Raw genomic sequence first — 14,536 nt, forward strand, 5'->3', positions numbered from 1 at the left:
TTTGCACCTTGGAAATGTACCTTTGGGTGAAATATTTAAACATCAAGCATTGGTGGATGAAAAATGGGTACTTAGTGTGCCAGAATAAGATCACATATGAACTCTGCTTCTCATTCTAAAGATAATTCCACCACTCAGAATTATCTTCAGTCTTCTATCTTTGCAGATGGACTTTCTCTGGTTCTCCATCACATGGATGAAGATGGGCACCCCATAGCAGCTGAGTTTCATATTACAGTTCTAATTACATTCAAAGAATTAGATTCTAAAATCCAATAACAAATTTGCCAGGAAAGAGAATTTTATTGACTCAACTTGGATCAAGTGTCCACCACTGATCCAGTCAACCCACACCAGAGGAAAGTCTTCTAACGTCCACATGGTTTGCACCCTTGAGGAGATGTGTCTAAACGCACTCTCCTACCCAGCCTGTGGCATGTTTTCTGTGAATGCAAAAACAAGCTATGGTGATCCGGAGACCATTATCAGGTGATAACCAAAAAACGCAGAAGGCTGCAAATAAGAAAAAGAATTTATTTAGAGTTCTAAGAATTGCATTTTGGGAGGCACCGATTCGAATGGCAACTCAAATGTGCTCCGGGGGGAACAGAAAATAGCGGGAGCTTCTAAAGGCAAAAAAAGATATTCCAGAGAAGTAACGAAAGTTATCTTTACAGAACTACGATTGGTGCCGGCAGACTTTCAGTCACTTGCTGGCAGCACATTGGTTGCTAAGCTGTGGTCTCTAAGGAGTAAAGAAGGCAAGTTCCAGGTGGTCTCAGGATGGATGGGTCCAAAGTTTATGTTGGGTTTAGGGATGGACGTGTGTAAGTTCCACTTCCTTAATAGCCTCCCAACTCCATCTCAAATCACTTTGACATAAGTGACTCCATTTTTTAAAAATTTTTTATTTAAGCCACTTAAGAGATTTGTGTTACAACACCTAGCCCACTCAACTAACCCATCATTTATGGACTCCCCTCACACTTCTACTGTTTTCAGCTTTCAAAGACTCTCCCTCCTCCTTCAGTTCCTGCCCCCAGAACATGCAGAATCACAAATGCAGCCTTCCACAGACGCTGCCTTTTTAAGCAGCAATCAATGTGACTGATGATTTAGGGCCTGAAAAGGGAGAAGGTAGCCTTGGACCTAGCTATGCCCATCAATCTTCACCCCAATTTGGTTTCAAAAATTATCCCTGGGGCATCTCGCAATGAAGGAAAGGAAAGGGGGCCTGAAAACAGAACGAGTCTGAGGCTGCTTCTCATAGGGGACCCATATTCAGATCACAGAATCTTGGAGACTGTGGTGGTTGAAAGGGATCCTAACTTAGCTTCATCCACCACATCAGGGCGAAAGCTGGGCCCTGTCTTTAGAACTTGTTGCAGAGAGGTGAGTCATGGCAGCATCTAAATTCCACAGTAATATTGAATTTAAAGAGCTTCATAGGAACACATAGGCTGCTACAACCCTGGTATCCATAGGAAATGGTGTCACCTGGAAAGGGACAGAGAAGAGGGCAAGTGAGGTCCCAGAACCCAGGCTGCAGGCCCATGGGTATGGGGCCCAGCATATCCTGGTATATGCAGCTCAGTAAATATTCCTGAACGAAATCACAGGGTCAATGCATCAACAAACAAATCAAGAATTCAGAGGAAACAGCACATCCCATGGAGGACTCATGCTCCTGGTGGGGAGAATGTCTGTCTCCTGGGAATGAGATGCTGGAGGTAGGCCCCCTAATGGGCTCTCCTAAAATAGCTCTGCAAGCTCTGTATATTAGAGCTCAATCCATTCCCTCCACACAAGAGAGAGCAGAGAGGATGAATGGAAATTGCCCTCTCCACCCTGACCATTTCTCCCCCAGTCTATGTCCCTAGTTCCCCAAACCCCCATCACAGTCAGGTCCCACTCAGAGGAATTTCAGCAGCCCAGTTCCAGTTACCCTCAGGAGCTAAACTCCCTACTTTGCTTACAGGTCACCATCCCAATCAACAGTGAGTGGCAGCCCAGTACCACAACGAGATGAAAATGTTTCACTAGGTTAAGAAAAGAAAACCAACCCCTTTTCTATGCAGTTCCTACTCCCAGGGTTCCTGAGGGGTCACTGCCCTGAGTCCTACAGGCACCCAGCCTTGTTCTTGGGGCCCAGGCTCTCATGGTGTGCCATGGAGGGTTCATACTATCCCCCCACCCTGAACACCCACTGCCAGCCCCTAACCTCTGACAAAGGTCACCCAGGAGACTTCTCAGACCCCACCTACCTTCATAGACCTTCCTCAGGAAGCACTGCTGGCTGCCTTGAGTGTGGCAGAAGCTTTCCCCGTTCTCGCAAACCCCGCTGGCATTGACTCTGTGACACTGGAAACATTCTAGAGCTGGAAAGTCAAAGCAGCATAATAAGGCTCTTCCGGCCCAGCATCCCGGCGGCTCAGGAGGGAGCACACCTGTGACCCAGGTTCGCCTGGACACTGACCAGCTCCCAGTGCCTGAGGAATGTGCTGAAAGCAGGTCATTTCTCCGTGCTTGGCTTGCACCTGGGAGGAGGCGTGCGCGCCTCTAGGCACAAGGTCTGCACCTGAGCACAGAGGGCTCTGCCTGTCCTCCCAGGGATGGGCTGTGCTGCTGGAGGAATGAGGTCAAGCCTTTCACTGCAGCTCCATTGACCCCACTTGCCAACTGATTATCACCCCAACACCAAGGGGCACCATTGAAAATGTTCCACGTGAATGGCTCTGCAGGAGCAGAACAGGTGATGGTTGGAGTTGCGAAGGCGTCGGCACTGCCCACCCCTGCTCCGTCCTGGCTGCAGCTTCACAAAGCCTCCCCTCACCCTCCTTCACACAGAGCCCCACCCTCCACTCTCCCTTTCATCTGAGGAGTGGGGCTCCGAGGAGAACGCCAGGACTCGGCCTAAAAGGAGAGCTGAAGGGGACAGGTAGGGGAGAGAAAGGACGGGTGGGAGGAGGAGGATGGGAAGTAAAAGAGAAGATTGGAAGTAAGAGAGTGAGGCAAGCCAGGTGGAGACTGAGAGGAGGGGAGGAAGGAAGGGAGGAAGGAAGGGAGGGAGGAAGAGAGGGAGGGAGCGAGCTTCCAGACAAACACTTGCCCTGGAGCCTCCTTCTTGGGATGAGCACCCAGTGGTCCCTGCGCTCCCTGCGTTATTCACCAAACAGTGAGCACCTGACATGTGGGAGGCCCTATTCCATGTGTTGGGAATTGAGTGCTGAAGGAGCACTAAAACATGCATTCCACTTATTTAAACAATAAACAAATGAATGGGGAAAATGACAATGAAAAATAAGAAAGGTTATTTCAGGTCCTGGTGACTTGTGAAGATGATGAGATGGAGGAAACATGGAGGAGACAGCGTGGGGAGACCTTGGGGAGGCAGGAAAGCTTTCTCAAGTGTGATTTAAGCTCAAACCTGAATGATTTTTGTTTTAAAGCTGACTACTTAAACGGCTGGGAGAAGTTGGGAAACTGGTTCCAGGAAGATCCACAGGCAAGTGCACAGAAATGTTCTGCGATGGAATTAGCTTGGCCAGCTTGAGAAACAAACAGAACAACACAGGTAAAGTGGAAAAGAGTGAGAATATTATAAAATGGGACTGAAGAGGTCGGTAGAGACCAGACCATAAGCACGTATCTGCTTAGACCCGCACTGTTGTACGTGGTATCCACAGGACTTACATGGCTGTTGAGCCTGTGAAATGCGAGTAGTCCAAACAGATGGGCTGTAGGTCAATTTCAAACACTTAGCACACAAAAAAGTTTTAATTGCTCATCAGTAACTTTGATGTTGATTACATGCTGAAATAATATTTTAGATGTATTGGGTTAAATAAAGTGTACTATTAAAGTTAATTTTACACATTTCTTATTTTTTTAATATGCCTACTAGAAGATTTAAAATAACATCTGTAGCTCAGCTTATATCTTATTTGGACAGGACAGTTTAGGCCATTGTAAGAACTGGGATTTTATTCAAAGTTGGAGGAAGCCATCAGAGGTTTTTCAATAGAGAATGACATTAACTGATCTATGTTTTGCAGTTTCACTATGTTTTTCTATTCACTGCAGGTGTGCAGACAATAGATTTTTAAAGAAAGAGAAAGTAACAGAGGGCTAGGAAAGAGGGTGGAAACTGGAAGGAAGCCACAAGTCAACCGAATCCGTGCAAAATGTGAGAAATTAAAGGTCAAGTATAAATGAAATATTTATGTGGGAAACAGGGGCTGGGAAACCTACAGCAGAACAAATAGAAGGTCATTTCAAGGTGCTTGCCACGACCTCATCATTTTTTGTGTAGTTTAAATCTGAAACTATACATTTTTTTATTTACTCACACATTTTTATCTTGCAGTAAAGCTTTTCGCCTGGAATGAACTTTGAAAAGTACACACTCAATAGAAAACTGAGCACTCAATTCCTCTTCCTCTAAACTTAATGATGACTGTATAACTTGAACAGCCTGTCTGTCAATATTTACCATTGCCCCTGGGCCTGTGCTGTCCCTGATCCCATGAAAACCTCCTAAAGATACAAATCTGCTTAAGAATTTCAGTGGCTCTTTTGAAAGTTAGTAGTTATTTGAAGAAGACTGTGCCCTAGGATGATTTCACTTGTGCAGCTGCAACAGAGGCCTCACGTATCACTGACTGAAGCAGGTGTAATTCCCATCGTCCTCTCTGTAGCCCTCAGCCTTCACCTCCACATGCTTGTGACTGCAACACTTGTGACTCTGACGGGGGGGCTGTAGGACACACTCGCTGTGCATACAGGGCAGCTGGAACAGTGGAGAGCAGATGCCTCTGGGAGCGTCCCTCTCCCAAGAACAGATGGGGAATCGGTGGGTGACTCCTCCAAGTTTCTCACCCATGAGTTGGATCCTCTACACTGTCCTCCAGAATTTCCAGCAGGATGGATTCCATTTGCCCACCATGGTGTCCAGCTTATTAACTTCATTGCATATTCTGTCTTACTTCCCCACGCCCCTCCTGGTATTTCCTGGGATCACCTTCCAGACAAATGATTTTTACTCCTATCAGCTTCAGAGGGAAGCACAAGCCAGGATGATGGATTTTCATTTAGATCAGATGTGTGTTCTTCTAAATTAATTTTTTATATTTTTTATTCTGAGTCTTCTTGTGCTTTTACAAAACAAACAAAACATTGACTATTAACAGACTGATTCCGTTTGCTGAAGAAGGACATTGGAAACAAATGATGCCTGTTAATGCCAATGATCATTCCAGTTTTCAATCAATCATGGAATCAAATAAAAGCTATGAAAGTATATTCTGTAGAAGGTGAAATACCTGACTTTTTGTGAATGCTATAATAAATTTAATTTAAAAGTCCACATAGAACATAAAATCATTTCTTTTTACTGTGAAAGAATAAATACAAATGCTGGTAGAATATAATATTGCAGCAAAAAAAAAAAAAGTTTTTACTTAATTGAGGCCCAGAGAGCAAAAAATGCCCTGATAGTTGGTTTTGATTCACACATAATTCTGAAGTGTGTCCTAACTGTGTCCAAACCAGATAGTATATGAATATAAATACATATATATGTAAATACTTTATATATTTTAATGTTATATATTATAATGTTAAAATATATAATATATATAACATATAGAATATGTTATATTATGAATTATATATATGAAAAAATATATTTTATATATTATATATGTATGTGCACATACACACCCACAGATAAAATAACTGAACTGTAAAAGTTTTGTGATGTGGAATAAAAAACAGTCTTTAGCAAAATTTCTCCCTGCTCCTTGTCATCAAGCAGATCTGAAAATGGTTTAGCTCCTAAGGAACTACATTGTGATTCAATCTAAGTGTGCTACAACAGTAATGAACATTTTGTAAAAGGTCCTGCAAATATCAGTTGCATTTTGGTCAGGTAGTAGATTTTGACTCCATTTTTTTATGTTTCACAGCTGGCAGCCTTGAAGTCTCTCCCCTGTGCCCCACATCTGGGCCTCAGGAGCTCCCTCCTTTACCACTGGTGGGAGTTTCAAACCACAAAAGCCCCTACCTGAATGCAGGAACCCTTGCCCTGTCTGTCCCCCTCACCACCATAGAAATTTGAGTCTCCTTTCTCTGCTCCCTCAAGCCATCTTAAGACACCTGGCAGTAAGCCCTGCTCTCCCGAGAAAGCCTCATTAGGTAAGTAATAAACCTTTTCATACTCTCCTGGTGCATATGTGACATCATCAGTCTTGACATCTGATCCAAGTTTGGGTGAGGGTCCATCCTGTTTCTACAGTATAACCCCAACAGTCTGAAATCTTAAAGTAGTCAACAAATGGAGTACCCAAGTATTTCAGCTTTCAAAAATGTTTAACCAGTTGAAGTTATGAAAAACAGACTTTCAAGCAAAAAGATATTGAAATGTATTCCTACGAAAGCAGAATGCCCCAGATTAAATTGTAAAATGTATATGGTCATCTTATCTGTTGGACATTCTAATGTCAAGGCAAGCAGACAAAGAGTCAAGGAGAGAGGCAGTGCCTGGAAACATAACCTGCCACTCACCCAGGTTCTCCTCAGTCCCCATTGCCCTCCTACATGCTCCCCAGAGGGCTCACCTTGCAGGAATCTCAGCAGTGAGGACAGGACCACCAGCAGCAGCAGCAGGAGGCACTTACCCATCTCTGGATTTGGCCCCAGCACCAAAGATTTACAGAAGGCAGGACAGAACCACAGGCCTTGAGAGCCTCTGAGATACGGCTTTATAATTCCAGGCTGGGAGGAGCAGCCAATGGCAGCCCAGGCAAAGGGCTGTACTTCCACAGACAAAGAGCAAACAGGGTCCCTGAAGGAACTGGGGCCCTGCATTCCTTTCAGCATTATTGGCCCTGCTCATCTCCACTGGCCCTACTGAGGGAGCCAAGTTATGTAAGAAGAGCTGGCTCTTTTGTGTCTCCATTTCACAATTGTAAAATGGAAGACTAGAGTCTGACTTACACTGCCTAAGGATTTGGGAATTCAATTGAGTTAGTGACGTTTTATAATCTAAGATGTTTGCCATATTGAAAGGAACTACTGAGGTATGGTGTGAACAAAAATACTCCTATTAAGGATACTCTCTTATTAAAATAAGCCTAGGGAAATAAACACATGCTTAGACTTTGTAAAGTGCAGGCTGGACACAAATAGATTTTGGTGGTAGTGTTACCAACCAAGGTTCCTGGCCTCCTTAATCAAAAGAAATTGATCAGAGGCCAGACAAGAAATTCAGGCAAGGCTTTATTGGGGCCCCTGCTGCAGCAGGGGAAAGTGAGAACTAGCAACAGTTTCCCTTATTCACTCGCTCACTCAGAGGAGGTGAGCTGGTTCCTTACATGGGGTGAGGTAGGGGTGGGTCCAGGGGTCAGGCTGGAGGGGTGGCTTAGGTGGTCTGCCCACCCCTTTGGTGGTGTTGTGTACAGGGGGCATACTTAGGACCCTGCTTTTGCTCCCGGCTCTTCAGAAGTGGCAGTTGTGCTTTTGGTCTCTTTGTATCTTGTTGTCCATAATCTGCCCCAACTGCACATGCACACAGTTATTTCTAGTCCCTTATAGTTTCTTTGTATTTTGTTGCTGGAGGAGACATTTGTCCAGGTGCAAGCACTGCAGCAAAGGGTCCTAGGTCCCAGGTCCCAGCCTGTCTCAGTATTATTGTCTCCTTTCTTGGAAATGAAGCACATCTGCATTTGTTTTTTCACGTTTTGGCAAACAGGAGCAAAATGGAGTATTTCTCCATTTCTCCATCTTCAAGATTTATACTACAAGCAACCCAGAGTTCTTGTTGTCAGTTTTTCATCTCACTATTCCTTTTTAAATAAAATTTTCTTTTCTATTCTGGATGCTAGATTAGAGCCAGTGGAGAACTCTCTTTCCAGAATGGTGTCAGGAGGAGATCTGCAGACCCATTCCCACCCCATCCAATGAAACAACTATAACTGGCAAAAGCTATTTTAAAACAATCATTTTAAATCTCTGGAAAATGTCCTAAGGGCATACAGCAAATCAAGAAACTTTTTTTTCAAGAAAATGTACTAAATCTCAGTAGGAACAGTGAGAATCTGTGGCATCTGAACCATAACTTGCACAGGTCTGCATGAAAGAAATTCCACTCTAGGAAGGTATGGCCAAGAAAAATGGGGCATTCTTTACCCCAGCTCCCAGTGGAGGGACATGGCATCTCACTGGGAGGGTCAGACCACTAGCATTCCTCAAGCATCGTAGTTCCAAGTTGCAAAAGCTAAATTCCTGCAAGTATGGCCAAGACAAATGTGTCCCTTCCTCCACCAACCATGCTCCCCACCAGAAAGCAGAGCCTCTAACACAGGTGTGACAGTCTGATAATATTGGGTCCCAATTGCCCTCAGCTATGGCAGAGGTTCCATTTCAGGAGAGGCAAGACAAGAAGACCAAAGGCTACTCCCCCTGCGCAGTACCTTGCTTGGAAAGCAGGGATGTAGCTCTTGGCTAAGTAGGTCTCTGCCCCTCCACAAACTCTGGGCTTAGAGATTTTGCCAAGAGAGAGGGGCAGTCCATAGGAGCTTAAGAATCTGAAGTTCTCCCCAGAAAAACAAACTTTATTCTAAACAGAGTGTGCAGACATTCAAGAATAAGGGCATCCTCAAAAACAATGGAGATTTTGGTGGTAAGCAATTAAAGAAGAGCCTCTTATCTCCCTGAAAGCAACACGTTAAACTGTAGGTTAGCTAGTTTACCAGAGAGAACCAGAGAAAGAAACAGCTAAGAAAAATCCTACTGGGAGCAGAACAAATATGAAAGACTGGCCTGAAAAGTGACCTTTATAAAAGGGATCTGAAATTAATTGGATCAGACAATGAAGCTTTTCATGTCCTAAGTCATTGTCAATAGAGCCATCAGCCAGTTAGTCATGGAGCCCACAGCTTGGTGTGACACAAGTAGAGGCAGACAATTTCACAGAGAATCAGGGAAAGAGATGGTCCCAAAGAGCCCTGGTAGGCCACTCTCATCCCAGGATGACTGTGACCATGCACCAGCCTGTGCCCTCTGAGGGGTGACATCAAAGCTGTCACACTGCAGGGAAAATAGATTTCACTAAAATAGTCCAGCCAAGTCGCTAAACAAATAAACAGGAAAATGACGACAACAACAAGCCCGGGAGGGTAAGGTGAAAGAGCAGGAATCAATATGCAGAGTTACTACAATAATTTACCTAAAGTATTCAGTTTTCAACCCAAAATTATGAGACATGCAAAGAAACAGGAAAGTATGACCTATACACATAAAAAATCCACAAAAAACAGGCAATAAAAACTGCCTTTGATGGGGGGGTGTTAGAGGAGTGGATGGGGAGATGGTCAAATTTTTATTATAAGATGTCTAAGTTCTGGAGATCTAATGTGTAGCATGGTGACTATACTTAATAAAACTGTATTGTATATTTGAAACTTGCTAAGAGAGTAGATCTTAAGTGTTCTTACCACACACACACACACACACACACACACACACACACACACGGATAACTTGTAAGATAGATGTTTTAATTAGCTTGATTGTGGTAATCATTTCACAGTGTATACATATATGAAATCATCATGTTGTAACTTTTAAATATACATAATTTTTATTATCAATTATACCTCAGTAAAGCTGGGGTAGGGGGTTTCAACCGAAAAAAATACACACACCCTAAAAGTTGAGAGTTATGTTTTATTTGGCAGAAATTTTTAGGACTTTAAGCCTAAGAGGCAACTGCTCTGAGGAGGTGTGGGGGGAGCCAGGATATATAGGAGTTTTGCAAGAAGAGCAGGTAGTCTGAACGTCAAAAGATTATTGTTAATTAAAGAAAACCAGATATTGCAAATTAAGGAATTTAGCACTTTTCTGTAAATGGGAAGATGCAAGAGCCTGGGCTCACTGAAATCATTCCTTTGATATGCACCTCAGCTATCTGAGGCCAGTATCCTGTGTTTTCACATCCTGAGTTTCCACAGGGCTCACTGTGGGGAGTGGCTGCAGTCTGAGGGCTGCTAGATGGCAGGCATTCTTCTCCTTCCTGAGTTCCCTCAGTGCTCACGAGCTCACCAATGGTGGCTGCAATCTCTGATGACTGTGACATCCTTTGTTTACTGGTGTGGCAGGAAATATAACATTTCTCAGGGGAAAGAAACTTTCCATGAGACATCCTAGATGTCACATTTAACAAATATAAAATTATATGTTTGGTTCTATTCCTCTGAGGAACCTTGATTGATACATCATCCAGAAAGTTCAACAAATTCTTAGTAGGATGAACACAAGAGATTTACACCTAGGCATATCATAGTAAAAATGTTAAAAGGCAAAAAAAATCTTGTAAACAGCATGAAAACAAATGACTCATGACATACAAGGGATTCCCTCAATAAGGTTAAAAGCTGACTTCTCTTTAGAAATAGTGGGGGCCAGAGAAGATGGGATGACAAATTTAAACTGCTGAAAGAAAAAACAAAACTGTCAACCAAGAATCCTACATTCACAAAATTCATCTTTCAAAAATGAAGGTGAAATACAGACATTCCCAGATGGACAGCCAGTGCAGAGGGTAGGGGGTGGGAGGGTGGTAAACAGCATCCCATCCTCTGGGTTGTTCTCCAGACTAAGAGAGAGATTTCTACTGAGTAATATATACTATATATAAAATGCATCCCAATGAAAGATGCTGAAAGAAAAAAAAAGCAGTTTTTTTTTATCTCATACATATATTAGAAATGATTTTTAATGTGTTGTTGGGAAATGTTCCCTGATTCCGTACTGCTTCTATAAAAGATCCAGACATGTACATGTATACAGTTGGGAGCTAGGCATGTGTACAGTTTAAAGATAAAAAATGTTTGCTCTCACTCTCGTAGAAACATTTCACTTTTCATGAACCATAAGAATTAGATCTCTAATTACTTGTTTACTTAATTGCTCTGATTCAGGAGAATAATAAGCAACAATCTTCCCTCATCTCTCTCAAAGTGTAACTGAGCAGGAACCTATGGGGCCTTCCCAGGACAGGCCTTGACCCCATATCTTCTGCTTTAGCTCTTCTCTGAAGTACCTAGATAATAGTATTTGATGCAAATTTCATGAGTTGTTTTCCAGATGTGAAAACCCCCCACCAAATGGAAGATGTGAACTACTTGATGACCATGAGCACATAGCTCCAGGCCTCCCAGAGCCTAAGGACTGATAAAGTTAACCCCTGTGACACCACCCTGTTCCCTCATCATCAGCCAATCAGAGAATTGTACAGGATCCGAACACCATACCCTGTGACCTCCTCTCCATTACCTGGCTTTTAAAACTGCTTTGCCAAAACCCTTCGGGTAGCACAAAGCTTTTTGGGGCATGAGCCACCTCGTCTCCTTGCATGGACTTGCAATAAACCTTCCTCTGCTCCAAACTCTGACATTTCAGTTTGTTTGACCTCACTGTGTGTCAGGCACATGAACCTTCATTAACAATTTTGGTGAGCCAGCCAGGAGTCTGTGCCCGTGGCTGGTCAACCCTGGCCTGGGGCAGCCCCTTCCCTGAGCCTCCAGCAGCTGTTGGAGCCCATTTCACTCCAGGGATCTTGGAGGGACTGTCCCCAACAGGTGTTGGTCTCCCATGGCATGAGGCTGTTTGAGGCGGAGAAACATCTGGAGATGTGGTCTACATTCGGTGTCATTGGGTGAGCTGCTCCAGCTTGCGCAAGCTGGGAATTCTCTCCACTCCATTTGGGCTGCTTCCCTGGTGGGAAGTGAGCCACTTGAGGGTAAGTCACTCTGGTGTGTACAACCAGGAACATAATCCCCCCTCAATTTGGGCTTTTCCTTTACAGGACAAGCCAATTTGTTTGATTGGGGTACCCTGTTGGAGAGGGGAATTGTTGTTGTACTCTACCCGATTTGGGAACCAGTTCATTTGCTTTTTGAGAGCCAGGCTTGCCAATTTGTTTGGAGGCCTCCGTTTGGGAGTGGAAGTGGAATTTTAGACTACACCTCTTCTGATTTTCTGTCTGTGTGACTGTAGCTTAGTTGTTTGTGTTTTTGTGTGTATAATTTTGGGGTGAGCCACTCATAGTCCATTCTTTCTGGCTATGCCTCGTCTGATTCTTTGTTTGTGGGACCATGAGTTTGTGGTTTATATGTGTGTTAGTACTTGCCTTGGCCAGTTGAGATGTCTTTGGTGAATGATGGGGCTCATGTGTGATGACACCAGGGTATCCTTCCCTATTGCATAGGTTTCACCGGTGGTGGAGCATTGGTTGAGATTTTCCCTTTTGAACTAGCCACGATCATTCATTCAGCTTCATCTCCAATGGGACATTGGTTGGGGTTCTCCCCTTTTGGACTGATGGGGCACTGGTTGGGAATCTTCCTTTTTTGAGGGTCTAGGGAACTGTGACCCTGAGAGACCGATTTGAATTGCTGTTTGCTTGATATATGATAACACTGGTCATGAATAGTTAAGTATGGATGATCAGAGCTCTGTTCCATCTTATAGCCCCCTAGAGTATTTTTGTAAAACTAATAGATCTTTAGCTATGCTTCCTAAATGAAAGAAAATGCCTCAATACTCCCTGAGATCTGGAGGGCAAAGGCCCCTAATGGCTTGGCTATTATATCAAAGTAGATCTTTTGCAATTGCTTTTATCTTGTGGGTATGTGTGTGTCTGTGAATGAGTGTCTTGGTACCTGAGTCCAAATCCCTTTTTCTCTTCCTGGTTTTGCTGAAAGAGGGTCATGCAAAAGTGAGCAGATGATATGTATTATCGTATTTGTTTCTTTAAACTGAGGTGGATATTTGGGAACAGGAAAAAAGAAAGCTCTCTGAAAATAGCCCAAGATGGCTGGGTTTGGTGTAAGTAGTTAGAAGAGGAATTTGCATTTCTCTTCCTGTGCCTTTGAAATGTAAATGATTTACCTGGGTTCTCTGGAACTTATCTAATCAATTTGTGTTGCTTGGTACTGGAAAAAGGGATGCAGGAATAACATTCAAACTGTTGGGAATGTTCCCTCAGCTAAACTTTAATTCATAAGCTTCATAAGGGTAGGAAGAAACTTACAGTAAAATCTGTTAATTACAAAAGGGTGAAAGAGGTCCAACAGGGACAGGCACTTTTGGTTATGCATTTCATAGCCCAGTCTTCCCTAGACATCAGGCACAAAATTCAGAAAACAATGGCTGGCCCTCGGACTCTAATGAACGATTTGTTCCAATTGGCTTATTCAGTTTTCAATAATAAGGATATGCCCCAAAAGGCTGAATGCACCCAGAGAAATATGCAAAAGGATACTGGTGCAACCTTTTTGGTCTTAACCTGAAAGGTTGGAAACCTTAGCAACCATAAAGAGTATGTAATGGGGGGTGTCAGGGAAAAGGCCAGGGCATGCTTTCCTGGAACACCTTTGTGTGAGATTAATGGCCAGCTGTTTTTATATTCCTTTCTGTTCATGCCTGATTGTCCCATCCCTTTAATGGGAAGAGATTTATTAACTAAGTTAGGGGCCACTCTGTTTCTTGAGGGGCAAGAAACATCACCAAATTGTTCTAACAGAACGCAGAAAGGAACAGATAAAATCTGAAGCTAAAATAGAAGGCTTAATAGACCCTGGAATGTGGAATATCAAGGTTCTGGGCTTGGCTGAAGATATCCAGCCAATGATTATTAAGTAAAAATGGTTATATATTGTCTAAATATAAAGTACAAATTTTTTTTTTTTTTTTTTTTTTTTTTGCGATACACGGGCCTCTCACTGCTGTGGCCTCTCCCGTTGCGGGGCACAGGCTCCGGACGCGCAGGCTCAGCGGCCATGGCTCACGGGCCCAGCCGCTCCGCAGCATGTGGGATCTTCCCGGACCGGGGCACGAACCCACGTCCCCTGCATCGGCAGGCGGACTCTCAACCACTGCGCCACCAGGGAAGCCCTAAATTTCTTAAACCTAGGGAAGATCCCCAAAAGTGTTTGTAAATAGATTACAAAAATGGGAGGCCACTGGTCTAACTAAATGAATCATAGCTGATAATCAGAGGCTGATAGGAATTCTGGGGGGAGGCCTTCTCCCCTAAGCTAAATGAGGAGCCACCCAGTTCTTTGGAAAAAAAAAAAAAAAAAAGAAAAACCAAACTGTCCTTGTTTTACAACTCTAGTCTTTACAGGACCAGAGGTGTGGCTCTAAAACTAAACCAATGCCCAGCAATGCTTGTACCATTCCTCAAACGTTCCCTATTTATCTTAAGAGACTTGTAAGTATTAAACAAAGGGGAAATAAAGTCATCCTAGGAGAAACTTGCCTGTACCTTTGAGATGCAAATGTCCTATCTGGTCTTCTCAGGAACCTTCATCTCTGCCATCTTTTTAAAATGCAAATTTTGAAAAGAGGGAAAAGTAATTTAGAAATTGACTTGTCAAGGGTAAATAGAAATCCTAAGTGTCTTTTTTGTAAATATTTAGCCATCCAAGTGAACTTGATTTGTTCCATCTGCAAGAAACCTAATTTTAATCCA

General features: G+C 43.4%; 1 protein-coding gene across 1 annotated transcript; it reads right to left on the minus strand.

Annotated features, from left to right (window-relative positions):
* Positions 1 to 1,372: 1,372 nt before the first annotated feature.
* LOC309964899 (protein PIP-1-like) lies at positions 1,373 to 6,681 on the minus strand (the record flags this gene model as incomplete). The annotated part of the gene is made up of 3 exons (XM_082844082.1): positions 1,373 to 1,497; positions 2,265 to 2,378; positions 6,618 to 6,681. 3 exons carry the CDS (start codon positions 6,679 to 6,681, stop codon positions 1,373 to 1,375), a joined length of 303 nt encoding a protein of 100 aa, XP_082700208.1.
* Between the last annotated feature and the right edge of the window lie 7,855 nt (positions 6,682 to 14,536).

Source organism: Leucopleurus acutus (genome assembly GCF_964270905.1).
Source record: "Leucopleurus acutus genome assembly, chromosome: 8".
Lineage (NCBI taxonomy): Eukaryota > Metazoa > Chordata > Mammalia > Artiodactyla > Delphinidae > Leucopleurus > Leucopleurus acutus.